The sequence below is a fragment of the Mesoplodon bidens genome, assembly GCF_964165515.1.
Source record: "Mesoplodon bidens genome assembly, chromosome: 11".
Classification (NCBI taxonomy): Eukaryota; Metazoa; Chordata; class Mammalia; order Artiodactyla; family Ziphiidae; genus Mesoplodon; species Mesoplodon bidens.
The window spans coordinates 25,381,889-25,408,076 of NC_138167.1; the positions used below are offsets into that span (position 1 = coordinate 25,381,889).

General features: G+C 39.1%; 1 protein-coding gene across 7 annotated transcripts in view; it reads right to left on the minus strand.

The window, feature by feature from the left end:
- The window catches only part of DENND5B (DENN domain containing 5B), a 210,393-nt gene that overhangs the window by 99,635 nt on the left and 84,570 nt on the right, over positions 1 to 26,188 (minus strand). For 4 of the 7 annotated variants that reach the window (XM_081247879.1, XM_081247883.1, XM_081247885.1 and 1 more), the window contains exons 2-4: positions 11,732 to 11,797; positions 8,750 to 8,859; positions 293 to 959 (exon numbers count right to left, since the gene is read on the minus strand). In XM_081247879.1, coding sequence (XP_081104005.1) covers positions 293 to 959; positions 8,750 to 8,859; positions 11,732 to 11,797 — 843 coding nt within the window. Of the gene's footprint in view, positions 1 to 292; positions 960 to 8,749; positions 8,860 to 10,045; positions 10,645 to 10,686; positions 10,972 to 11,731; positions 11,798 to 26,188 lie in introns of those variants that run through there. The other 3 variants (XM_081247882.1, XM_081247881.1, XM_081247880.1) reach the window with 3 other exon arrangements.

Consider the following 26,188-nt stretch of genomic DNA (forward strand, 5'->3'; position numbering starts at 1 on the left):
TTTATGATGATTATGTTATTATCAGGGAAAAAAAGGGCTACTTCCATTAAAAAACAAATACACTTAAGTCAGCCAAGTTAATGTTTTTATATTCCTTCCCTTTTTTTCTCTACAGCCACTGCCATCCAAAAGAGAAGTAACCTCTCAGCCTCTGGTCCTACCTAAAACCCTCTCCTTTACACAAGACAGAAGAGACTTCGGACCATTAATTATTTGGTTCTAATAATATACCCCAGTAGTTGAGAGCATAAGTACTTGCTTTTAGGAGACCTAAAATCTAGGGCAGACCTACCTTGTGAGTAGAGAAGGATCTGCATCTCTAAAAGAACACAGGTAAACACCTGTACCAAGTTCTCCAGGCCCAGGAGCTCGAAGACCTCTCGCAGCGGGTAATCGGAGAGAGGAAGTTCACTGGGGCCCGGCCTCTGACAGATGACAGGTTCATAAACACCATAAAATTTCAGTGATCTCCCTGGAGGAGGAAGGGGCACCTCATAGAGAATATTATGGATGTAGCTCTCAAGCGGCAAGGGTGGTGGCTGCTGTGAGGTAACTGCCTTGTAAAGCTGGATAAGGAATTTCTTGCAGGCCTGCATGAAAGGCAGTGGTGTGATCAAACATATACTTTTTGAAACATACAGGGTGTCTCTGCTGATGTCATAAGAGTTGTATCGCTGGAGTTTCAAAAGGGAAGTTGTATCTCCCTCGTCAATACTGCTTGCCAGTGAGTCCATGCTGCAGGAGGATGAAGCGTACAAGCTGCTGTAATGCTCTGCGTTGTGCATCTGGTAGAGCGTCTGCATTGCTGTGCAGATTTGCTTACTTGTAACTTCTTCATAAAAAGTGAGAACAAAACCGTAGGTACGAGAACCATCTTCCCGGGTAATTATAAATGAGTGGAACTGAGGGTCTTTATTGTCAGTTTGTGTTCTGAAAGATAGCCCTTTAGGCATGCACAACTGTGGAGGAAGGAGAAGAAAAGCATGAGAAGGCAGTACACAAACAACTTCAAACCAGAAAAAATGTTTGTGAAGCTCCATCTGAGTTTGTGACCTTCATTAAGTCATGTAACTTCTCTGAGCCTCGGTTTCTTTATCTACAACATTTGCTGCATCAGTGACTTGAAGACAAAATATGCAAGGGCACTTTACAAATATTTAGTATTCAAGGACTATTTTTAGAGTAATGTTGATACTGTTTCAGAGGAATACACAGACAGGTGAAGGCTCATTTGATAAATGGAAAAAAAGTTAAACACAGAATAATAAAAACAACAGTATCATTTTTGCTATTTTGAACAGTATTATCCTTAGGAAAATAAACTTTGAAAATTAAATGATTTTTTATTTACTGAAGCAGAAGGGTAGAAACAAGACATTTTAGATTATTTCCAGCAGAGATCATGCCCCAGGTCTTGGGAACTACCCAGGATTGAGTCAAACTGGGGAATAAAATTACGTGAGGAGTTAAAGATGCTATATTTAAGATACTTACAAAGCACAAGAAATTAAAATCGAGTCTTTAAAACATTTTAAACAAGTTACAGAAAATTTGAAATACACTAAGGAAAACAGAACTTGTAATTCAACTATCCTAAAATAACGATCATTATTAACTTTTCTATTATTGCTTTCTACTTTTGTATTACAACATACTTTCTGCATAGAAATAATTTTACCATACATTATGACATTTTTTTTCAGATTTAATAATCGACCTGGTATAAAATTTAGAAGTTCTCCCAAATCCTCACATTACCAAAAAAATGTAATTCACTTAAGAGTTACATGTCCTTCATCTAAACTGTGAACAAACACTTATTAAGTGCCTTTCTGAGCTAGGCCCTGTGATGGTGATACAATGGTGAGAAAGACACAGTTCCTGCTCCTCTGAAGCTTCCAGTCCAGTAAGGATGACAGATGATTAAAAAATTTTAAAAAAATTATGAAGTATTGGAAGTGCTATGATAGGGTAAATATAGGCTGCCAGGAAAAAACACAGCAGGAGGACATAAATGAGAAAAGAGGGAGCCACCAGGGGAAAAAATGAAGGAAGCCCAAGCGGAGACCTGAGGATAAGTGTAGGTGTGTATAGGTGTTAGTGAGATAAAGAGAAGGCAGAGAGGGCACGTGCAAAAGCCCAGAAGACAGAATGTGAGGTTTTGGGGAACTGAAACCTGCTCTTTATCACCTACTCTGCTGGGGGCCTTCAGATAATCCCAGTCCTCGGCCTGGAACCACCCTAACTCACATCCAGTAGAGCAAAGGGGCTACCCTGCCAAACCCTACTCAAACTGCAGATCTGTAAGCAAAACAATGATTTTGTTGTTTTAAATCAAGAGACTACAGCCCTGAGGTCAAATCCAATCTGCCACTTGTTTCTGAAAATAAAATTTTATTGGAACACAATCACGCTCCTCCATTTAAGCTGTGTAGACACACAGCTGCTTTTGCACTACAACAGCAGAGCTGAATAACTGCAACAGAGACTGCATGGCCCACAACACTCAACTATTTACTATCTGGTCCTTTGTGGAAAAAAAAAAACCCTGCCAGCCTATGTTTTAAGCCACTTAAGTAACATTGGGATGGTTTGTTATAGAGCTATATATATCCAAAACACTCCCTTACTTCCTGTAAGTCTCCATATAAATACTACCTTAAAGAGGTCTTCCTTTATCTTTCCATAAAAAGTAGTGTTTTCATCCTACAAATGCCGTTAAAATGTCACGTCTCCTCTAAAACAGTCTTTGTTGAATGAAGCAGTTAAAATCTTGCACCATAGTATACATATGTACATCGTATACTGACACACAGTAGTTTCTCAAATTTTGTTTCATCTCTAGATTGAAAACTACTCAAGGACTGGTAATAGCCTTAACGATTCAAGAGTACCACACATGGAACAATACACTATTTGGGGCCGTAATAAATGGTGACTGATAAAGATAAAAAGCAAAAATTGTGAAGCTCAGCACAAGTATCCCAGTGAAAATGTCTTTATATTTCATATCACTGAATATAAGAATTGGAAAGAGCTATGGTAGCTTTACTTAATTATTATTATATATGTATGTTGACAAAAATTAAATTACTGTGTACATTTGGGCAAAATAAGATATAGATTTAGGTAAAACACATGAATACCTAGATTTGTTAGGGGGAAATTTTGTTTATTCCTAATCTTGGGAATAAAAGGCCATGGCAGAATATTTTCATAATGAGTCCTTCATAATTAAAGCTGCTTTCACCATAACAAGTCAATGAGATCTTCTACTGATTATGAATGAAAACTCATCTGACACATTTACTACAGTCAGTAAAGATTGTAGGAAGGATGATCTGATGAATCAGTCTTGCTCCAGGCTAAGCTCAAACCTGCATAGCATAGTGCATGGCACACAGAAGTATTTGTTGAATGAATGAATGAATAAATGAATGAACAAGAAAACAATCAAGAACAACAGCTCGGGGTACAGGATCAGATTTAGTTCATCTCTTCATTCAATCTGTAGTTCTCTTTTTACATCAAATAGGCAACACAGAAACACAGTGACCTCCAAAGTCAACATAAAGACTTAATTTAATTGACAGGGTTTCCTGACATCATAAACCACAAAATTCCAGCTCAAACTGTTTTTGAACAGCTGCCAAATATTCCCTTAAGGATTTGTAGTTTTCATCAGCATGGATTCAAACATCTACAGGAAAAGCTTGCCAAAAGTTGTGCTCAAAATGAAGAATGACTTTCTATGCTACAGATAACAAATGTAAGAATTATTAAATTCTCTTCCTACACATCAACAAAACTAAGAATTATATTTCTAATCTGGGAACCATAAATTGGAAAATGCTATTGCTTTTTCATTTTTAAAAGTGAGAATCATATGATTTGTCAAGTTTATTTTTCATAATCCTAAACTGTAAGTCAAGATTTGCTTACCATGGCATTCAACAACATCTTTTAGCCCCTGATATTGCTGTTTACCAACAATATCCCCTCCCCGCCCCACTCTCCCACAACAACTAAAAATTTAGAGTTGTCACTGCTGACCAGATTGTCGCTGGCAATCAGATTACTCTAGCCAAATTGGGCTCACAACGCTGTGTACCTCTCCTGGTTTGAGTGACCAAATGTCCTCATTATCTCTCTGGACTCTTTTAGGTAGTGTGGCTAGAATTTTAACAATTCTTTTTTTCCATTTTCTATAGTTCTATTAATCCCACTCCTTCTCTCTTACTGTTCAAATAAAACTCTCAATGAGTCAGCTTGCCCTTCCTTTCTTCCTTCCTTCTTTCCCTCTCTCTTTCCTTTCTTCATTTAATAAACATTTACTTTATGTCATGTATTGCATTAGATCTTGATAACTCAAAAGACAAATATGAAAATCATCCCTTACTTCTGGGAGCTTCTAGCCTAATAGGAAAGAAAGACATATAAACCAGCAGTTACAAAATAATGTAACCAATACTGCTACAGAGTGTGTTCGAAGTATTATAGGAATAGAGAAGACAGAGCACCTAACCATTCCTGCCTAAGAGATGGTTTTGCAGTGGAGGTGACACCTGAACAAAGACAGGGGATGGAAGTACTGTAAGCAAGCATATAGACCTTCATTTATTCAATGATTAGAACCTCCTCTATGCGCAAAGCTAGGGATATAGCAATGAATAAAAGAGTGTTCCTGTCCTAATGGTACTTACTTTATAGCAGGAGACAGGGAGTAGACAACCAGCTACATAATTAATTAATTGCAACTGTAACAGTGCTACAAAGAGGTACAAGGTGCCAAGAGAACCTAAGGGGACCTGGCTGAATGCTGGAAGGGTGATGGAAGGTGGTGGTTAGAGATGGCTTCTCTGAGGAAATCATGTTTACAATGAAATCTGAAGGGTCAATACGAAGAATTCACTAGGCGAGGAGCCTTCCAAAGAGAGGTGAAAGCAGAAGCAGAAGCTGTAGTGTGAAGAACAGAAAGGACAGGGGCAGGAGGCCAGTTAGACAGCTATTGCAGGAATCCAGGTAAGAGAGCTTGCTGGTTTGGGCTGAGGCGGGTATGTAGAAGCAGAGACAAGTAGACGATAACTGATTGTATATGGGAGAAGGTGAGAAAGTGGGAACTTTCAAGCATGATGCTAGATTTTTGGCTTAGGCACCTAGGTAGACGGTTGTACCATTCACTGACAAGATTGGTGGGAAGACTGTGAATTCAGTTTGGGGCATGCTGAGTTTGAGATGCCAGTGAAATATTCTAGCTGCAATGTTAAGAAAACAAGTGGGCTCCCCCAGTAATGGCTGGATTAAAGCCCCCATTCCTATGATTTTATTGGGAGACATGACCTTAAAGCTGGGTCACAATGAGGGCTTACTTTCATTCCAATGTCAGATCTATTAATGTAACTAAGGGTTATCCATTTCAAATTCAAGTACTTCCTGAGTCTGTCAAAAGTATATAGTGCTCTTTTTCCTTGCATTTTGCAAGACGGATGTCTAAATAGGTACTTTCCAGCCAACCTTTTACCCTTTACTCTTTGCTCCTCATTCCACTCCACCCTTCTTTGTGATCAAAGTAAATAGTAAATTGTAAACTTAGAGCTTTACAGATTATAAAGAGCTATATAATAGTCATTACTCTTTAGTTACCTGAAATATATATCAGATGTTTCATTTAGGACATATATACAAAAAAGAATCTTTATATTTCACAAAACTTGCTTAAAAAAGTATTAACCATATTTTCTTCCTAACAATTCCTAGGTTCTCTACATTCTTAAGGATAAGCTCCATCTATTAGAACATTACATAGACAGTCATGGATGCCAATATGCTGATTTCCTTAAAGAGATCTGAGGTGGGGGGGTGGTGGGGTGTGGGGGGAAGACAGGGGAACTTCAGCTCCATTTGCAATGTTTTGTTTCATTTAAGAGGAAAGGTATGACTCTGAAGCAAATCTGTCAAATGTTGACATGTTAGTTCTGGGTGATGGGTATATGACTTGTTTTGTTCTCTCTGTTTTATGATACTTCCATTTTTTTCCCCACAAAAACCTGTGAATCCACAACCAAAAGAGACATAAAAGCAATTAATTCAGAAGCAATTTCAAATGTCACATATCTATTTTCTGTTATATATGCACTGCACTCATATACATGGAATTGTTTTTTTTATTTAACAAGTTTCATTGCTTTTGGGTACTTAATTTGTATGAAATTAATGACCCTTATCCAAAGCTCCACTTTGTTAGCAGAATAAGTGATATTACAGAAGGCGATAATTTACTGGAGTGGGGTCTTGCTAAAGGCAAGAACAAAGCTTTATACCTGTAGGTGGGAATAAATTATAGCTTCATACAAATGTACTTACTAATAAATCAAAGAGGAAATTAAGGGAGGTAAATCTATGACCCAAATGCAGACTAGTTTAATGGGATGCTTTTCAGAGATTTTCAAGGAGTACCAGCAAATCCCTTTAAATTTGCAGCAATAAACAAAATGTTGTATGGTGCTTAAGCGTCGAAACACAAGCCTACGTGTCTGTTCTTCAGAGGGAAATGTTTTCTGCTTGCGTAAAATAACTCAGAGAGAAGGGGTAAAGAAAATATCAAAGACAGATCAAGGAAGCTGATAATTGCTTTAGAGATGAATGTTATGCAGATAGAGGTAAAGGCTAACACAGATATCTTACTGTTAATCCATCCAAATGATTAAAAGTAATAAAACACATCAAGTGTGGCATTTTGTTCCAAATGACTGTGGATTCATACTGTAGTAAGAAACTAGTTTTGGACACCATTCTGATTTCTCACAGAATAATTTATACTTTGAAATATATTACTAATTTAAGAAGATTAAGTGTTGTAATCTATTTACATTCTTATCCATTTTTCCACTGCTTCATGTAGGCACTCTTTTCTTTAATATCTTTCCATTAAGTTGCTGGCTTAAGCAGCTGATAAATTATTTTCTGTCACTGCTGTTTGCTCACTATTTTAATCAGAAGCTTGTCTGTGCTCCTCCAAGTCTCATAAATATAACTAACAGTTGTGTTCCTCTTAATACCTAGAGCACTGTCTTCACCAAAGATGAGGCTAGGCCCCACAGTATGAACTTCCAGCAAAATGGCAACTCTCATGATTTTGGTATAGGGTAACAGTTAAGAGAAATAAGTACACTGTGCTCTGTAAAGAATCAAAGTCGAACTGCCAAGTGCCTTAGGCATCTGTCCTTAGAAAAAGTACCATGCTATTCCATCCTTGGAGTAAGTCCAGACTGGAATGGGTTTACTGTGATAGAGAAATACTGCAAAGGATCCAATGTGACCCATATCATTTTGGGGCATGTCAAAACCAAGTTACATAGCTTTTCTTTGGGGGAGGCAGCATGCAGCTGGGAAAAAAGTGAGCTAGAGAGTAAAAATGATCTGGATTTAACCTCTGAGACTCCCTGTATAACTCTGGGCAAGTAAACTTAACCTCTGTAAAATATGAATAAGAATCCTCACTGGGGGCTTCCCTGGTGGTGCAGTGGTTGAGAGTCTGCCTGCTGATGCAGGGGACACGGGTTTGTGCCCTTGTCTGGGAGGATCCCACGTGCCGCGGAGCAGCTGGGCCTGTGAGCCATGGCCGCTGAGACTGTGTGTCCAGAGCCTGTGCTCTGCAATGGGAGAGGCCACAACAGTGAGAGAGGCCCGTGTACCACAAAAAAACACAAAAAAACAAAAAAAACAAAAACAACAAAAAAAAGAATCCTCACTGGGTACATGTAAGCATGTATGTGAAAGTAACATTCATGAGGTATCTAGCGGGCATCTACTACTAAATATTCATTTTCTTCCCTTACAGTATCACATCATAATGGGGTCTTTTGGCTCCACCTTTAAAATACTCAAAAAGAACCACAACTATGTGTCTCACTCCACCTTTCTTTTTTTCTTTTCTGGCCGTGCCGCATGGCACGTGGGATCTTAGTTCCCCGACCAGGGATGGAACCCACGCCTCCTGCAGTGTAAGTGTGGAGTCTTAACCACTGGACCGCCAGGGAAGTCCCTGTCCACCTTTAATCACTTCTGTGCCTATCGTGCCTGATCTCTGATTTACTCACTTTGGGGGCCCCTTATTTTTATAATCACAGAGATCATGGAGGAACAAAATATTATCCAGGCTTCTAAGAAGGACCCTTCCTAAATGACCTGAAAATTATGACCTACTATATTTTTAAGAACCTCTAAAGGGACTTACAATCACCACTGGTAACTCATGACACTAATTTAAATTTCTTATAAACAAATTCCTACTAATGTCTAAATGATGCATTGAAGTTCCTTTCCTACCTTACTTTGTGAATATGATAAATTACAGACCCATCATACAACATTCCTTGAAATATGAAAACTGTAATCATGCTCCTTCCATCAGGCTCCACTTCAGGCCAAGAAAATGATATCACTGTTACCAAAGTGTCTACGTATTAAGTAATACAAATTCACCACACAGCTTAATGGCCGGAAAAGAAAATGGGCTTTGAGGGTCTGTTATATACACTTATTAGCTATGGGGACTTTAGGCAACTTACTTAACTTCCCTGAGCTTCATTTTCTACATCTGTAAAATGAAGATAATATATCTTAAAGAATTTTTTATTTAAAGGGCTAAATTAAATGAAATAATGTAGACATTCAAAATATAGTCACTATTGTCATCTTAAAATAAAAAGAAGGCTGAAGAGGAAAAAAAAAAAAACCAAACACATACCATGTTTACTGCATCTTGATCGAAAGGGTTCCATTCTATATTCTGAGGATAGTGGGCCAGAACTTTGGATTTGAATGTTCTTCTCAAAGGACTCTGGTCAAAATTTTCACCTACAACAGATAATTAGTAATTAGTTAATATCTAGAATTTTTTCAAAAGCATGCCATAGTTTTATTTTTATTTTGTATATATACTGACTGATAATGTTGAAATCTGATTCAATTTCTACCTCTAATAGTCTCAGTTGTAAATTTTTCAATGGACAAACTGAAAAGGAACTGTTAATAAGAGATCTGCACTTAAAAGTTCAGAATCTGAATTTTAAAATCCTGGCTACACAACTCATACTAAAAATCAAGACATGCTAAAATAATCCTTGCTGTAACCTAATTACTGTCCTATTTCAACATGTGGTGACCAAAAAAAAAAAATATTTGGAAACATTTAACTCACTAAAGAAACATCTCAAATTAAGCTAATTATACTTCTTAAGATCCTGAAATTTTGTACATGGATAGACTTAATGCTGCAGTGCCCAAAGGAGGCAACTTTGCTTGAGTTCCCACAAAAATCTCTGGTAAATTTGACTGCATCTCCATGCTTTTACAAGTAACATTATTAACAGAATCAGAAACATCATTACTGAGTTATCTGGTTTAGCAGATAGAACACATTAAGCACACTAACCTCTGAAAAGAAACAAGCTATTCTAAGCCAATTTCATCACCTGTTAAAATTCTGGAAAGGTAAAAGACTATCCTTTGATTATTATATATAAGAAAATTCAGTAATAATTGTTAGCTCAGTTCTTTATGTCCTTGACCAAATTAACTCCCATTCGACCTGTTACCTCCAAATGCCTTACTTTCACAAAATATTTTAATATGGATGGATCTTAAATTCTCAGTGTCAAAAAGTTGAGATTAAGGAATTAGAACACCTTGGGAGCAATACCATTCTGTCTCCTGTGTTCTTTCTACTTGTTAAGTTCTAAGTAAGTATAAAACACAAGCTGATGTATCAAAAGATAAATGCCACCTACCAGTATCTGTACAAATAAAAATATCATAAAGCAATTCATGAGTCATATTTGGACACCTAGTTAGACTCAGTTTCCGTCTCTGGTAAAAATATAAAAGACATATACTAAAACACCTTTCAGTGCAAAACTTATCAGATCACAGAAGGAGGGAAAAGCCACACTGTAAAATCTTGCTGGAGACTGCAATACAAAATACACAGGAGCGTTTTTGAATAAAGGCACATAATTTAAATAGATTTACTGCAGCAACTAACCTTTTACTTCTAATTTAAGCCCTTGGCTAATGATCATTTTCCTTTGGATTCCTCTTACTTATTTAGGCAAGCACTTCATCTCTTTGTCTTTCTACCTCATATTTCCATCTTCTAAGAGATAGAGAGCTTTCACTTCTAGAAGAGAAACTGTCAAAGGCATCCCTAAGGAAAGTTTATCAATTTCTGCACCATGCCTCTAGGGTATGGGAAAGTCAATAGAAAATGTGAAACCATCCATGGGTCACTACGTCTGAAGAAAGGAGTCAGGGCTCACTGTTGATTTCAGAAAGCGTAAATGGTACCTTTAAGCTGGTACTAGATTCTCATTCAAACGCTAAGAATTTTTAGATTATTTACTTCTTCATTAAAAAAAGAAAGGTTACTTTTCACTTAAAGTCAGAGAAAAAGAAAAACAAGAATTCTCTCCTGGTTTTCTAAAGTTTATGCTGCTGACTGTGCTAGTGACACAGCAACGGGATATCCTCAGATAATACCCAGCCGTCAAGAAACCCTCTCCTTCGCCCACCCTCAAATACCAAAAATGCTTATTTTATCATTCACAAATGTAAATAAAATATGAAATACTGCAGGAGCAGAAGAAACAACATATAATGCAGGATATAACTCCTTGCAACACTTACCTTTTAATGAATTCCTGCCTCAGTTTGGTTAAAATAGTAACATTATCTTCATTCATATATCAAGTTACACTAATGGGTCAGGAAATAAATCAGAAAAGTCATGATACTGCCATTTTCAATATAATTGTCCTGTTAAGGAAGGAACACCACACCCTCTTGAGGCACAATGAATCAACCAGAAGAGAGAGAAGGAAAACCACCGCCAGGGAAAAAGAATTTCACAAAAACAAAAACCCACGAACCAGAAATACAAATCCAACAAAAGAAAAACAGAACCACCACCACCACCACCACCACCATCACTTCTTATGAGACTGCTTTAGAAGGGGGGAAGATCGTTGCTATATACACAGCTGTCTTGGCAAATATTATTTTGAAGAAAATTTGGAGAAAATCTGAGTGATACTTCTGATAACACTGTTAAGGATTCAGAAGTGAGTACATGCAGCTATTCCTACTAGTACCAGTCAAAGCAGAGAATCCTGGAGACGCCTTTTGGAGGTGTGAGACAGAGCAACAGCCTAACCTTTGCACTTTGAACCCATGAACCTCTAACATAGAATTTATTGCTAGGACTTAGCAGGAAAAATGAATCGGTCTAAGAATTTGGATTCCCAGGAAATGGAAAGTACCTAAGTATGCTTTACTTAACTTAAAATCCACCTTTTAAACACTATCCTGAAATAAACAAGGATTATAAATTTGTGCAAATATTAATATCCCCCACGACAACTACAAGTGGACTTAATTTCAAGTAATATTGCCAAGTAACCTCCTACTGACCTTAAGCTACAATTAAGACTTTCCTCCCAAGAAAATAGGACATATCTGCCAAGAGAGCTTAAATACTGATGAATAAATAATTTCTTCAAGGCTTGAAGCAAATGAGGTCTTTACAAAAATTAAGATGCAAATGAGAGAACAGAAATACAAAATAATACCTTTTTTTTTGCCTAAGCAAAACTGAATAAAGAAGCAATTTGATGGTCTTGGGATGAATTAAAATAATAACTTCTAACACCTCAACTTTTATTTTTATTTTTACCTGAAGCCGTATTTGCAGCATCTTGGCTCTTGCCATGACGATCTGCTTCTAGCCATTGGTACAAAACTACATAATGTAACAGAAACAAAAAAGCTTTATGAACAAAGAAACACAAACAAACAAAAAAGCAAAAATGACTGTGAAGAAGAATGGAAAATGAGAATTAAAAAATTAAACAAAAGCAATTAAACATGAGACATTAACATCAACGGAACATAGCTTAACACTAATAGTACGTAGCTTATAAGCTATTAGTAATAAGAAAGGAAGGAGAATAGGTAATTGTATTTTAATGTAATAAGCGAAATGCTATTGAAACATCTGTAACAGTTATTCATATGGGAAAAAGTACACACTTTTCTTAATGCTAATTTAAAGAGAAATATCAGGAAAAAGCTAATGTTTCTATAGTCAGATATAATAAAATATGGTAGTAAGACTAAATGACCAACTATGGAAATTGCATCCCAATTTCTGCAAACCTATCAGAATGGCTAAGTCCAAAAAACTGACTATACCAAATGCTGACAAGTATGCAAAGAGACAGAACTCTCGTAAATTGGTGGTGGTAATGCAAAAAGGTACAGCCACTTAGGAAAGATAGTTTGCAGTTTCTTACAAGGCTAAACATAGTCCTACTATATGATCCTATAACCCCAGTCTAATCAGTAGAGAAACATAATACAAATTTCAAGAGGGGCAACCTACAATATACCTGATGAATACTTGTCAAAACTGTCAAGGTCATCGAAAACAAGTAAGGCCTGAGAAACTGTCATAGCCAAGAGGAGCCTAAGGAGACAAGACAACTGAATGTAATGTGGTATATTGGATGGGTTCCTCCAACAGAAAAAGGACATTAAGTAAACAAAAGGAAATCTGAATGGAGTATAGACTTTAGTTAACAATAATGTATCATACTGATTCATTAACTGCAACACAAGCATCATACTACCCTAGGATGTTAATGACAGGGAAAACTGTGCATGGAGGGAGGTGTGGTGGGGTGTATATGGGAACTCTCTTATTATCTTCTCAATTTTTCTGTAAATCTAAAAGTGTCCTAAAAATCAAGTCTGCTTTTAAAAATTACATTCCAATACTTAATGTAAGGACAAAAACATGTATTATATCCAATCTTATAAGTAGTCTACCTTTTGTAAAGGCTAACACAGATATCTTACTGTTAATCCATCCAAATGATTAAAAGTAATAAAACACATCAAGTGTGGCATTTTGTTCCAAATGGCTGTGGATTCATGTTGTAGTAAGAAACTAGTTTTGGGCACCATTCTGATTTCTCACAGAATAATTTATACTTTGAAATATATTACTAATTTAAGAAGATTAAGTGTTGTAATCTATTTACATTCTTATCCATTTTTCCACTGCTTCATGTAGGCACTCTTTTCTTTTTTCCATTAATTTGCTGGCATAAGCAGCTGATAAATTATTTTCTGTCACTGCTGTTTGCTCACTATTTTAATCAGAAGCTTGTCTGTGCTCCTCCAAGTCTCATAAATATAACTAACAGTTGTGTTCCTCTTAATACCTAGAGCACTGTCTTCACCAAAGATGAGGCTAGGCCCCACAGTATGAACTTCCAGCAAAATGGCAACTCTCATGATTCTGGTATAGGGTAACAGTTAAGAGAAATAAGCTATGCAAACACAAGCTCAAGTTTGCTCGGTACAGAGATTCCATTAGTCAACTATCCTCTTATGTACCATTAACTAAGAAGTATCAACTCTTGGGGAAAAGTTTACTACAATGAGGACACAGGCTATTAAAAAATTCACACTAGAGCTCTGTAACTTAGAAGCTTTGAAGGGTGTGTAAACTTCTGTATGTCTTAGAGATGTCAGAGTCTTTCCTTTAAAGAGCCAAATAATGATCACTGTAGGGTCCGAATAGCCGGGGAACCTTCCTATCCACATCTCAAAGGACTGAATGATCCCAAGAGAGTAGCACAGACTAAGCTTCTACTTTGGGATGCTATTTATCTATCCACAGATATCGTGAGAGTTCTAGATCCCAAACAAGGTTTGCAGAAATTTTCTATGCTCTCCCTCCACAAAACAACAAACACAGGGCTGGGAAAGCTACCTATGGAACTCCTGAACTGAAGGAATAAAGGAACTGATTCATTATAAATGGCTAAGGGCACCCTGAAATCACTACGGAAATTATTTGGGTCTTTAGGGACGGCCAGAACTGTGAACTGACATCCATCTATCATCAGGGATAGATGACCCAAAACAGACCTCTGAACAGCCCCCCAAAATACACCCAGTGTGCAAAGCCCTTGGTTGAGGGTGCCCCAGTGGGCACACAAGTCAGTGCGCTCCTCCACACCCCCAGGTTACTGCATACTCCTGGGAGGCAATATTGTTACAACTGGGACTAACATGAAAGAAGTGGAGAAGCAGACCTCATTCATTGAATATATACTACAGGCGTTTCCTCTTTCTGCGTCACGGGAATAACAACTACTAATTAGAGTAGTAGCAGAGTAGGGTAATATTAGATTACTTACTCCAAGTGACACAAATATCTCCCCATTTAGAAAAGCAAGCATGAATTTTACAAATGACGCTGAATATCCCTCTTACAGAAATGAGACACAAAGTAGGGAAACTAATCCATTCAATGGTCTGATAATTCTGCCTAGCTCTTATCTATAGCCTATCCTGCCCTGTTTAAGATGTAAACTCTTGGCTGTGTTCAGAGTATCACTGCCATTATATTTACCAATTACTTCATATAGTCTTTGTTTCTGGTTTTACTGGACAAAAAGAAAAAATATGAAAGCTATTCCAGATCATTTTACTCTGGCCAGTTATATGGAGAATGGTACATAAGCAAAAATAATTTTAACAGATTTGAGATTCAATTATTTTATTTCTGCCTCCTGATTACCAAAATCCAATTAACTATGGCCTAAATAATTCAGAGAATTTCCAGTGAAATAAGTGCATCTGCTTCATGCAAAGCTATAATGTGAATCACCATTAAACCAAACTTGGATTTCAAGGTCTACTTTACAGCACATATATTTAAAAAGATAATGTATGACTATAAAAGAAATGTAACTAGGGAATTCCCTGGCGGTCCAGTGGTTGGTGCTCCAGGCTGTCACTGCCGAGGGCCTGGGTTGGATCCCTGGTCAGGGAACTAAGATCCCACAAGCCGCATCATGTGGCCAAAAAAAAAAAAAGAAATGTAACTAATATTTTTACTTAACATACTAGAATGTATACGGGCAGGTCTAGAAGGACTGAGCTCTAAAAATTTCTTAACTCTCATAAAGTTTCTGAAATATCATATTACAAAGAATCTAATCCTCTTCTTACTTTGTAGATGATGTTAGAATACCAGAAATACACCTCTTCTCCCTGTGGCTGGGAACACGAGATCTGGCCTTTTGGTAGCTCCATGCTTCCTCTCAATTGGCACTGGGAGTAGGGGACCCTGCCCCCAGCTCCAAGTCACTGGTGAGGATTTCTATAGTCTGTGCGTGAGGTTGCAAGTAGAGGGAGACCTGTGAACCTTGGAGCTGTTTCTCAGGCTGAGAGACCCTGTTACATATTTCTTCATTCATCCGCTCTCTGAACCTTCCCACTCTTAGGGCCCCAGTGAGTTCCCTCCCTTGTTGTCCATTTCCACCACAGTCTATTTCTGAACAGGGTATTTCTCCACAAGACAAGGCCAAGTCTCCCAATACTTCCCTATGCTCCTGTCCCTGAGGGATATCACTGAAGTCTAGATGCTTTAAAGAAAGTTTGCTGATAGGAATAATGAAAACAGAAGGGAAGTTAAAACAGGTAATCTCTTCTGCCCTGTCCCTTTTTCATTGTGTTCCTTTTCTCTCTAAAGGTAAAGTTAAAACACACACACACACACACACACACACACACGGACAGAATACTCACAGTCAGTAATTTTTCCTCAGTATTTTGATGAAGGTGAGAGGAGGAAATGGAGACACTATGGATGCTGCCTAAGAAGTCCATGCTGAGGCAAAGAAAAAGGGATGACATGGTGGTGAGGTAATTCTTCTCCTTCCCACGTCTAACCCTACAGGTCTCCAAATGTCTATTTCCAAAGACCCAGCCTGAATTAGTATGAGCGGGAGTTGGGAGAGGCAATACTAGGCAGCAGTGGAGACTGACCAGGGAAAGAGAAATGGGGGTGGGTGAGGAGGGGTGGGCACCTTCACGGTGGGAACTAAAATAAAGGGGCACTCCTGTGACATTCACAGAAAGACATTTCCTGCACATGTGCTGTCTCTACACCACAGTAAGCTGTCCCCTTCGAAGCACATCCCCCAGGAGGCTGCATATTCGCTATTCATTCTGATAATTCTCCAGCTATTTAGACATCTCTGAGCAGGCGACGTATAAGCAGAGACCTGATGCAGTAGTAGCCGTCACATGGTTAACACACAGAGCTCACTATAGGCAGGCGTTATTCGAAGTGCTCTACATGTATTAACCCATTTCAGCAGCATAATTACTCTGTGAAGTAGGTCCCATTATTGTTCTCACTTTACAGATGTAGAAACTGAGGCACAAAAGGGTTAAATAACTTGCTCAGGTCAGATAACGAGGACATTCAAACCTAAGCAGTCTGACTCCAGAGTCTGTGCTCTTAATTCTATGTACGAGGTCATCTGAGGAAAGAGTATTTCAGGCAAGGGAAATAGCAAGTGGACAGTCCCTGTGGTACAAGTGAGCTTGTCCCAGCTGAGATGCAGCAAGACCAGGACACCGATGCACCTGAGTGAGGTGGTGGAAAATGAAGTCAGAGAGATAGCCAGGAGCCAGATAAAACAGGACCTTGTAGGCTGTGGTGTGGACTTTTGATTTTATACTAAGTATCACGGGAAGTAACTGGAGTGTCTTAAACAGAGAAGTGACTTTGTTTTAAAAAGATCACCCTGGCAGCTGAGAGAACAGACTGTAGTGGTCAAGGGTAGATGCAAAGAGATCAGTTAGGAGCTTCTGCAACGGTCCAGGCAAGAGATGATGGCAGTACGGATTAGAGAGAGAGTGCTAGGGTGGTGAGAAGTGATAAGATTCTAAATACATTCTGAAGGCATAAATATTATATATGATTTGCTGACGGATTAGATGTGAGCGAAACAAATAGTCAAGAAGGATATCGTGATACCATGGATTTTGGTCTAAGCACCCGGATGAATAGGGTAGTTATTTTCTGAAACAAGGAACAATGGAGAAGATGGGGATTTTACTGCGGGGAGGAGGGCTGTCAGGGAGCTGGAATGAAGAATTCAGTTTTGGATATGTTAACTCTGAGATGTCTATTAGATATCCAAGAGAAGTTTTTGAATAAGCCTTTAGATATAGGAATATTTTTTAAAATTTTTATTTGTTTGTTTGTTTATTTATTTATTTTTGGCTGTGTTGGGTCCTCGTTGCTGCGCATGGTCTTTCTTTAGTTGTGATGAGTGGGGGCTACTCTTCGTTGCGGTGCGCGGGCTTCTCATTGCGGTGGCTCCTCTTGTTGCGGACGGGCTCTAGTTGCGTGGGCTTCAGTAGTTGTGGCTCGCGGGGTCTAGAGCACAGGCTCATTAGACGTGGCACACAGGCTTAGTTGCTCTGTGGCATGTGGGATCTTCCCAGACCAGGGCTCGAACCCGTGTCCCCTGCATTGGCAGGCGGATTCTTAACCACTGCGCCACCAGGGAAGCCCCTAGGTGTAAGAATTTAAATTCAGGGGAAAAGTTAGAAACATAAAAAGCACGGTATTTCACATCACAGGACTGGGTAAGATCACGTAGGAAATGACTGTAGATGAAGAGAGGAAGCCTGGGGTCAGACCTAGGGGACTCAAGCAACACTGAGAGGCTGGGAAGAGGATGAGGAACTGGGAAAAAGGTAAATGAGAAAAAGCAGTCAGTGAGTTAAGAGAAAACCAGAAGCATCATGGAAGCCAAGTTAAAGAAAATGTTTTAACAAGGACGGTGCTGACAACAGGAAGTCACTGTGACCTTGACAAAGAGATTTCTGCGTGGTGTGCGGGAGGAAACCTGTCTGGCGTTGTTCCAAGAAAGACTGCAAAGAGAGGAAGTCGAGGCAGAGAGCATAATCAACTCTTCTGAGGAGTTCTGCTGGAAAGATGATAAAGGGATAATATTGGAGGAGAATGTGGGGTTGAGGGAAGGGTTTCAGGTTTTGTTTTGTTAAAGACAGGAGGATGTTAACTCATTCAAGACACATTTCCAGTGTGCCTATGCCGGGCACAGTGACTGATGCTCTAGGTCTGATGAGGACAGTCCAGTCCTCTGAGGATCTCTCACTCTCCTACCTTGCCTTCCTAATTCTACACAGAGAGCTGGTTTGCCCATTCCATACTACATTATGGCTGATACAGGGTGTACTCCCCAGGCAACCACACTTCCTATCCCCAGCATACAGCTTACCTACTTTACCCTTGTAAGCCTTTATGAAACAGAACAGGACCCTCTGAAGCCCTCCCAGGTACAAATCCTTTCCATGTCACTCATTTCTTGTTTGCAGGAAATAGGCTTCATTCAGCCTCCTTGACCTTCCCTGAGTCCCAAAGGGCAGATTCAAACAGTTGCTTATCAGGGAAGGGAGGGAATGCAGAAACAAAGGAGGAGCAGTCAAGAAAGAGTAGTGTTGCCACAGGGCAGGGTCCTGGTTCCATCACAAGGAATATATTTCTCAAAATACCTTTGAGTTCTTCTGCAGCAACTAAGGCCCCCACCCAGATGGAGGATGGTAACTTCAGGCTGAGCACAAGAGTCCTGGAACACTGCCCTGTTACCTTACCACCAACCAATCAGAAGAAAGTCTGCACACAGTGGAAGAGAACAAAGACTCTGACGCCCTCCTCAAATAATTCTCCCTTTAAAAATTTCATGGTAGAGCAGAGTTTTCGGAGTTGGTTTTCAGACATGAGTCCGCTTTCTCCCCAGGTTGCTGGCCTCCTGAGTAAAGCAAGCTTTCCATTCCTACCAGCACTTGTCTCTCAAGTATTGGCTTTCAAGCATCAAGCAGCCAAACCTGAGTTTGATAACATTTATACAGGACACTGAATCCAGGAGGGACTGCATTCTCTCCACTTTATCTTTTCTCCCTCTGGCACTCCTTGAAAGAGTCCCAAACCATTCTCACTTGAATAAGCCATGCCAATTATCTTAGCACCAGTGAACAGCTATTACTGATACTGGATTTATGACAGACAGCAGGTGCTCACCAACATCCATGTTCTCCTCTCCTTCCCAATATCCTTGCATCTGGGTGGGGGCCAAAAGACTATTTCTTACCAATGAAATGGGAGCAGAAGTGACGGGTGTCACCTCCAGCTTGAGGCACACAACCTGTCTTTCTTCTGCTGCTCATCAGCTAAATGCAAATGGAAATGGGGCCTTAAAGACGGGAAGGCCACACATGGAAGAAACCTGGCTCACTGAATGCCTCTGCAAAACAGAGCCCCTTCCCACCTTGGCCTACATTAGACTAAACAATGAATGAGAAATAAGCTTCTATTGTTTTGAGCCACTGATAGACTAGGGTTGTTATTACAACAGTTAGCTATTTTTATATTTCTGGATTAGCCTGAATTTTAATTTGTGTTAGTTTTGACCTTCTGACTATAATGCCAATCCCTGACTATACTGCACCTTCTCTTCCTTGGTAATGCTCTACACTGCCTGCTACTGTGCTCAAATGCATGATGAGTATAGTTCTTCAAATATGGGATAGAATTTGCCCATTTTCTATGGATGCTCTCTACCTTTCATAGAAGAAGCCATATACCCACCACTAAGCTACTAATCAAGACCACAGGTTTTAACTCACAATGGGCTTATTACCCTTTCTAAATCTACAACCTCTAAATCCAGCTGGCAATCTTGCAGATGTAGGCTGCTGGTCACAAAGGGAATCAAGCAAAAGAAGCTGGAGGGATCTCTGAAAATTCATAGACACTACTGAAAAATGTTCATCGATAAAGAAACCTGAATTCTGGTAATCCTAAAAGTTTATTTTGATTAAGATCTTAATAAAAGTACATCAACATCCATCCAGTAAGTTGTGAATTTCTAAGAGACTCATAATATATTTCCTTCTTGATTACATCAAATTTAAAGAGCCATACTTTATTTAGTTAACATTAAATATAAATACAGTTCAATTACTGAAGTTTATTCACTGGGAACCAAAGGAGTATACAATACAGATATTCTGTTTCAGACTCAGCTGGAGGTACCCCAATTTAATTCTGTCCCTAACCACCTGGAGTTAGTGCAGGCATTACCCATTAGAGGGCACGGTTCCCAGTAAGACTGCCCCAATTTCAGAGATTCCGCAGGCCACCTGCACTTCTCACAGACCGGCAATACATTTGGAAGTTCCCACAAACCCCTCTAGTCTGACAATTTATAACTCACAGAACTCAGGAAAATGCTATACTTATGATTATAGTTTTATTACAAGGGATACAAATCAGAAGGACCAGACAAACGAAGATACACACAGGCTGAGGTCTGGGAAGGACTGCAGAACTTTCATGCTCTCTCCTTGTGGAATCAGGGTGTGTTACACACTACCTCACCCCCTCAACAATGTGTTCATCAACCAGGAAGCTCCACTGAGCTTTGGTGTCTAAAGTTTGGGGCTCGACTGGGAGCCTGAACCAAGATGGCAGAGTAGAAGGACGTGCTCTCACTCCCTCTTGCGAGAACACCAGAATCACAACTAGCTGCTGGACAATCATCGACAGGAAGACACTGGAACTCACCAAAAAAGATACCCCACATCCAAAGACAAAGGAGAAGCCACAATGAGACGGTAGGAGGGGCACAATCACAGCAAATTCAAATCCCATAACTTCTGGGTGGGTGACTCACAGACTGGAGAAAAATTATACCACAGAAGTCCACCCACTAGAGTGAAGGTTCTGAGCCCCACATCAAGCTTCCCAACCTGGGGGTCTGGCAATGGGAGGAGGAATTCCTAGAGAATCAGACTTTGAAGGCTAGTGGGATTTGATTGCAGGACTTTGACAGGACTGGGGGAAACAGAGACTCCACTCTTGGAGGGCATGCACAAAGTAGTGTACGCATCAGGACCCAGGGGAAGGAGCAGTGAACCCAGGGGAGACTGAACCAGACCTACCTGCTAGTGTCGGAGGGTCTCCTGCAGAGGCAGGAGGTGTGGCTCACCGTGGGGACAGGGACACTGGCAGCAGAAGTTCTGGTAAGTACTCCTTGGCGTGAGCCCACCCAGAGTCTGCCATTAGCCCCACCAAAGAGCCCAGGTAGCCTCCAGTGTTGGGTTGCTTCAGGCCAAACAACCAACAGGGAGGGAACCCAGCCCCACCTATCAGCAGTCAAGCGGATTAAAGTTTTACTGAGCACTGCCTACCAGAGCAATGCCAGCTCTACCCACCACCAGTCCCTCCCATCAGGAAAACTGCACAAGCCGCTTAGATAGCCTAATCCACCAGAGGACAAACAGCAGAAGCAAGAAGAACTACAATCCTGCAGCCTGTGGAACAAAAATCACATTCACAGAAAGACAGACAAGATAAAAAGGCAGAGGGCTATGTACCAGATGAAGAAACAGGATAAAGCCCCAGAAAAACAACTAAATGAAGTGGAGATAGGAAACCTTCCAGAAAGAGAATTCAGAATAATGATAGTGAAGATGATCCAGGACCTCAGAAAAACAACGGAGGCAAAGATCGAGAAGATGCAAGAAATGTTTATTAACAAAGATCTAGAAAAATTAAAGAACAAACAAACAGAGATGAACAACACAATAACTGAAATGAAAAATACACTAGAAGGAATCAATAGCAGAATAACTGAGGCAGAAGAACAGATAAGTGACCTGGAAGACAGAATGGTGCAATTCACTGCTGCGTAACAGAATAAAGAAAAAAGAATGAAAAGAAATGAAGACAGCCTAAGAGACCTCTGAGACAACATTAAATGCAACAACATTTGCATTTTAGGGGTCCCAGAAGGAGAAGAGAGAGAGAAAAGACCCAAGAAAATATTTGAAGAGATTATAGTCAAAAACTTCCCTAACATGGGAAAGGAAAGAGCCACCCAAGTCCAGGAAGCGCAGCGAGTCCCATACAGGTTAAACCCAAGGAGAAACACACCGAGACACATAGTAATCAAATTGGCAAAAATTAGGGACAAAGAAAAACGACTGAAAGCAGCAAGGGAAAAAACGACAAATAACATACAAGAGAACTCCCATAAGGTTAATGGCTGATTTCTCAGCAGAAACTCTACAAGCCAGAAGGGAGTGGCATGATATACTTAAAGTGATGAAAGGGAAGAACCTACAGCCAAGATTACTCTACACGGCAAGGGTCTCATTCAGATTCAATGGAGAAATCAAAAGCTTTATAGACAAGCAAAAGCTAAGAGAATTCAGCACCACCAAACCAGCTCTACAACAAATGCTAAAGGAACTTCTCTAAGTGGGAAACACAAGAGAAGGAAAGGACCTACAAAAACAAACCCAAAACAATTAAGAAAATGGTCATAGGAACATACATACCAATAATTACCTTAAACGTGAATGTATTAAATGTTCCAAGCAAAAGACACAGGCTTGCTGAATGGATACAAAAACAAGACCCATATATGTGCTGTCTACAAGAGACCCACTTCAGACCTAGGGACACATACAGACTGAAAGTGAGGGGATGGAAAAAGATATTCCATGCAAATGGAAATCGAAAGCTGGAGTAGCAATACTCATATCAGATAAAATAGACTTTAAAATAAAGAATGTCACAAGAGTCAAGGAAACACACTACATAATGATCAAGGGATCAATCTAAGAAGAAGATATAATAATTATAAATATATATGCACCCAACATAGGAGCACCTCAATACGTAAGGCTAACAGCTGTAAAAGAGGAAACTGACAGTAACACAGTAATAGTGGGGGACTTTAACACCTCACTTACACCAATGGACAGATCATCCAAAATGAAAATAAATAAGGAAACAGAAGCTTTAAATGACACAATAGACCAGATAGATTTAATTGATATTTATAGGACATTCCATCCAAAAACAGCAGATTACACTTTCTTCTCAAGTGTGCACAGAATATTCTCCAGGATAGATCACACCTTGGGTCACAAATCAAGCCTCAGTAAACTTAAGAAAATTGAAATCAGATCAAGCATCTTTTCTGACCACAACGCTATGACATTAAAATGAATTACAGGGGAAAAAATGTAAAAAGCACAAACACATGGAGGTTAAACAATACGTTACTAAATAACCAAGAGATCACTGAAGAAATCAAAGAGGAAATCTAAAAACACCTAGAGACAAATGACAATGAAAACACGATGATCCAAAACCTATGGAATGCAGCAAAAGCAGTTCTAAGAGGGAAGTTTATAGCTATACAAGTCTACCTCAAGAAACAAGAAAAATCTCAAATAAATAATCTAAACTTACACCTAAAGGAACTACAGAAAGAAGAACAAACTAAACCCGATATTAGCAGAAGGAAAGAAATCATAAAGATCAGAGCAGAAATAAATGAAATAGAAACAAAGAAAACAATAGCAAAGATCAATAAAACTAAAAGCTGGTTCTTTGAGAAGATAAACAAAACTGATAAACCATTAGCCAGATTCATCAAGAAAAAGATGGAGAGGACTCAAATCAATAAAATTAGAAAAGAAAAAGAAGTTACAGCAGACACCGCAGAAATACAAAGCATCCTAAGAGACTACTACCAGCAACTCTATGCCAATAAAATGGACAACCTGGAAGAAATGGACAAATACTTAGAAAGGTATAACCTTCCAAGACTGAACCAGGAAGAAATAGAAAATATGAACAGACCAATCACAAGTAATGAAATTGAAACTGTGATTAAAAATCTTGCAACAAACAAAAGTCCAGGACCAGATGGCATCACAGGTGAATTCTATCAAACATTTAGAGAAGAGCTAACACCCATCCTTCTCAAACTCTTCCAAAATGTTGTGGAGGAAGGAACACTCCCAAATTCATTCTATGAGGCCACCATCACCCTGATAGCCAAACCAGACAAAGATACTACAAAAAAAGAAAATTACAGACCAATATCACTGATGAATATAGATGCAAAAATCCTCAACAAAATACTAGCAAACAGAATTCAACAACATATTAAAAGGATCATACACCATGATAAAGTGGAATTTATCCCAGGGATGCAAGGATTCTTCAATATACGCAAATCCATCAATGTGATCCACCATATTAACAAACTGAAGAATAAAAACCATATGATCATGTCAATAGATGCAGAAAAAGCTTCCAACAAAATTCAACACAAATTTATGATAAAAACTCTCCAGGGGCTTCCCTGGTGGCGCAGTGGTTGAGTGTCCGCCTGCCGATGCAGGGGACAGGGTTTCGTCCCCCGGTCCGGGAGGATCCCACATGCTGCGGAGTGGCTGGGCCCATGAGCCATGGTCGCTGAGCCTGTGCGTCTGGAGCCTGTGCTCCGCAACGGGAGAGGCCACAACAGTGAGAGGCCCGCGTACCGCAAAAAAAAAAAAAAAAAACCTCTCCAGAAAGTGGGCACAGAGGGAACCTATCTCAACATAATAAAGGCCATATGTGACAAACCCACAGCAAACATCATTCTCAATGGTGAAAAACTGGAAGCATTTCCTCTAAGATCAGGAACAAGACAAGGATGTCCAGTCTCACCACTATTTTTTATTTATTTAATAATAAATATTATTTATTATAATAAATAATAGTGGGAGGCCCCTCACCACTATTATTCAACATAGTTTTGGAAGTCCTAGCCTCAGCAATCAGAGAAGAAAAAGAAATAAAAGTAATACAAATTGGAAAAGAAGTAAAACTGTCACTGTTTACAGATGACATGATACTATACATAGAGAATCCTAAAGATGCTACCAGAAAACTACTAGAGCTAATCAATGAATTTGGTAAAGTTGTTGGATACAAAATTAATGCACAGAAATCTCATGCATTCCTATACACTAACGATGAAAAATCTCTAAGAGAAATAAAGGAAACACTCGCATTTACCACTGCAACACAAAGAATAAAATACCTAGGAATTAACCTACCTAAGGAGACAAAAGACCTGTATGCAGAAAAGTATAAGACACTGATGAAGAAATTAAAGACAATACAAACAGATGGAGCAGTATACCATGTTACTGGATTGGAAGAATCAATATTGTGAAAATGACTACACTACCCAACGCAATCTACAGATTCAATGCAATCCCCATCAAACTACCAATGACATTTTTCACAGAACTATAACAAAAAATTTCACAGTGTGTTTGGGAACACAAATGACCCCGAATAGCTAAAAAAATCTTGAGAAAGTAAAACGCAGCTGGAGGAATCTGGCTCCTTGACTTCAGACTATACTACAAAGCTACAGTAATCGAGACAATATGGTACTGGCACAAAAACAGAAACATAGATCAATGGAACAAGATAGAAAGCACAGAGATAAACCCACGCACCTATGGTCAACTAATCTATGACAAAGGAGGCAAGGATATACAATGGAGAAAAGACAGTCTCTTCAATAAGTGGTGCTGGGAAAACTGGACAGCTACATGTAAAAGAATGAAATTAGAACACTCCCTAACATCATACACAAAAATAAACTCAAAATGGATTAGAGACCTAAATGTAAGACCAGACACTATAAAACTCTTAGAGGAAAACATAGGAAGAACACTCTTTGACATAAATCACAGCAAGATCTTTTTTGATCCACCTCCTAAAGTAATGGAAATAAAAACAAAAAGAAACAAATGGCACCTAATGAAACTTAAAAGCTTTTGCATAGCAAAGGAAACCATAAACAAGATGAAAAAGACAACTCTCAGAATGGGAGAAAATATTTGCAAACGAATCAACAGACAAAGGATTAATCTCCAAAATATATAAACAGCTCATGCAGCTCCATATTAAAAAAGCAAACAACCCAATCCAAAAATGGGCAGAAGACCAAAATAGACATTTCTCTAAAGAAGACATACAGATGGCCAAGAAGCACATGAAAAGCTGCTCAACATCACTAATTATTAGTAAAATACAAATCAAAACTACAATGAGGTATCACCTCACACCAGTTAGAATGGGCTTCATCAGAAAATCTACAAACAACAAATGCTGGAGAGGGTGTGGAGAAAAGGGAACCCTCTTGCACTGTTGGTGGGAATGTAACTGATACAGCCACTATGGAGAACAGTATGGAGGTTCCTTAAAAAATGAAAAATAGAATTACCATATGACCCAGCAATCCCACTACTGGGCATATACCCAGAGAAAACCACAATTCAAAAAGACACATGCACCCCAATGTTCATTGCAGCACTATTTACAAGAGCCAGGTCATGGAAGCAACCTAAATGCCCATCAACAGAC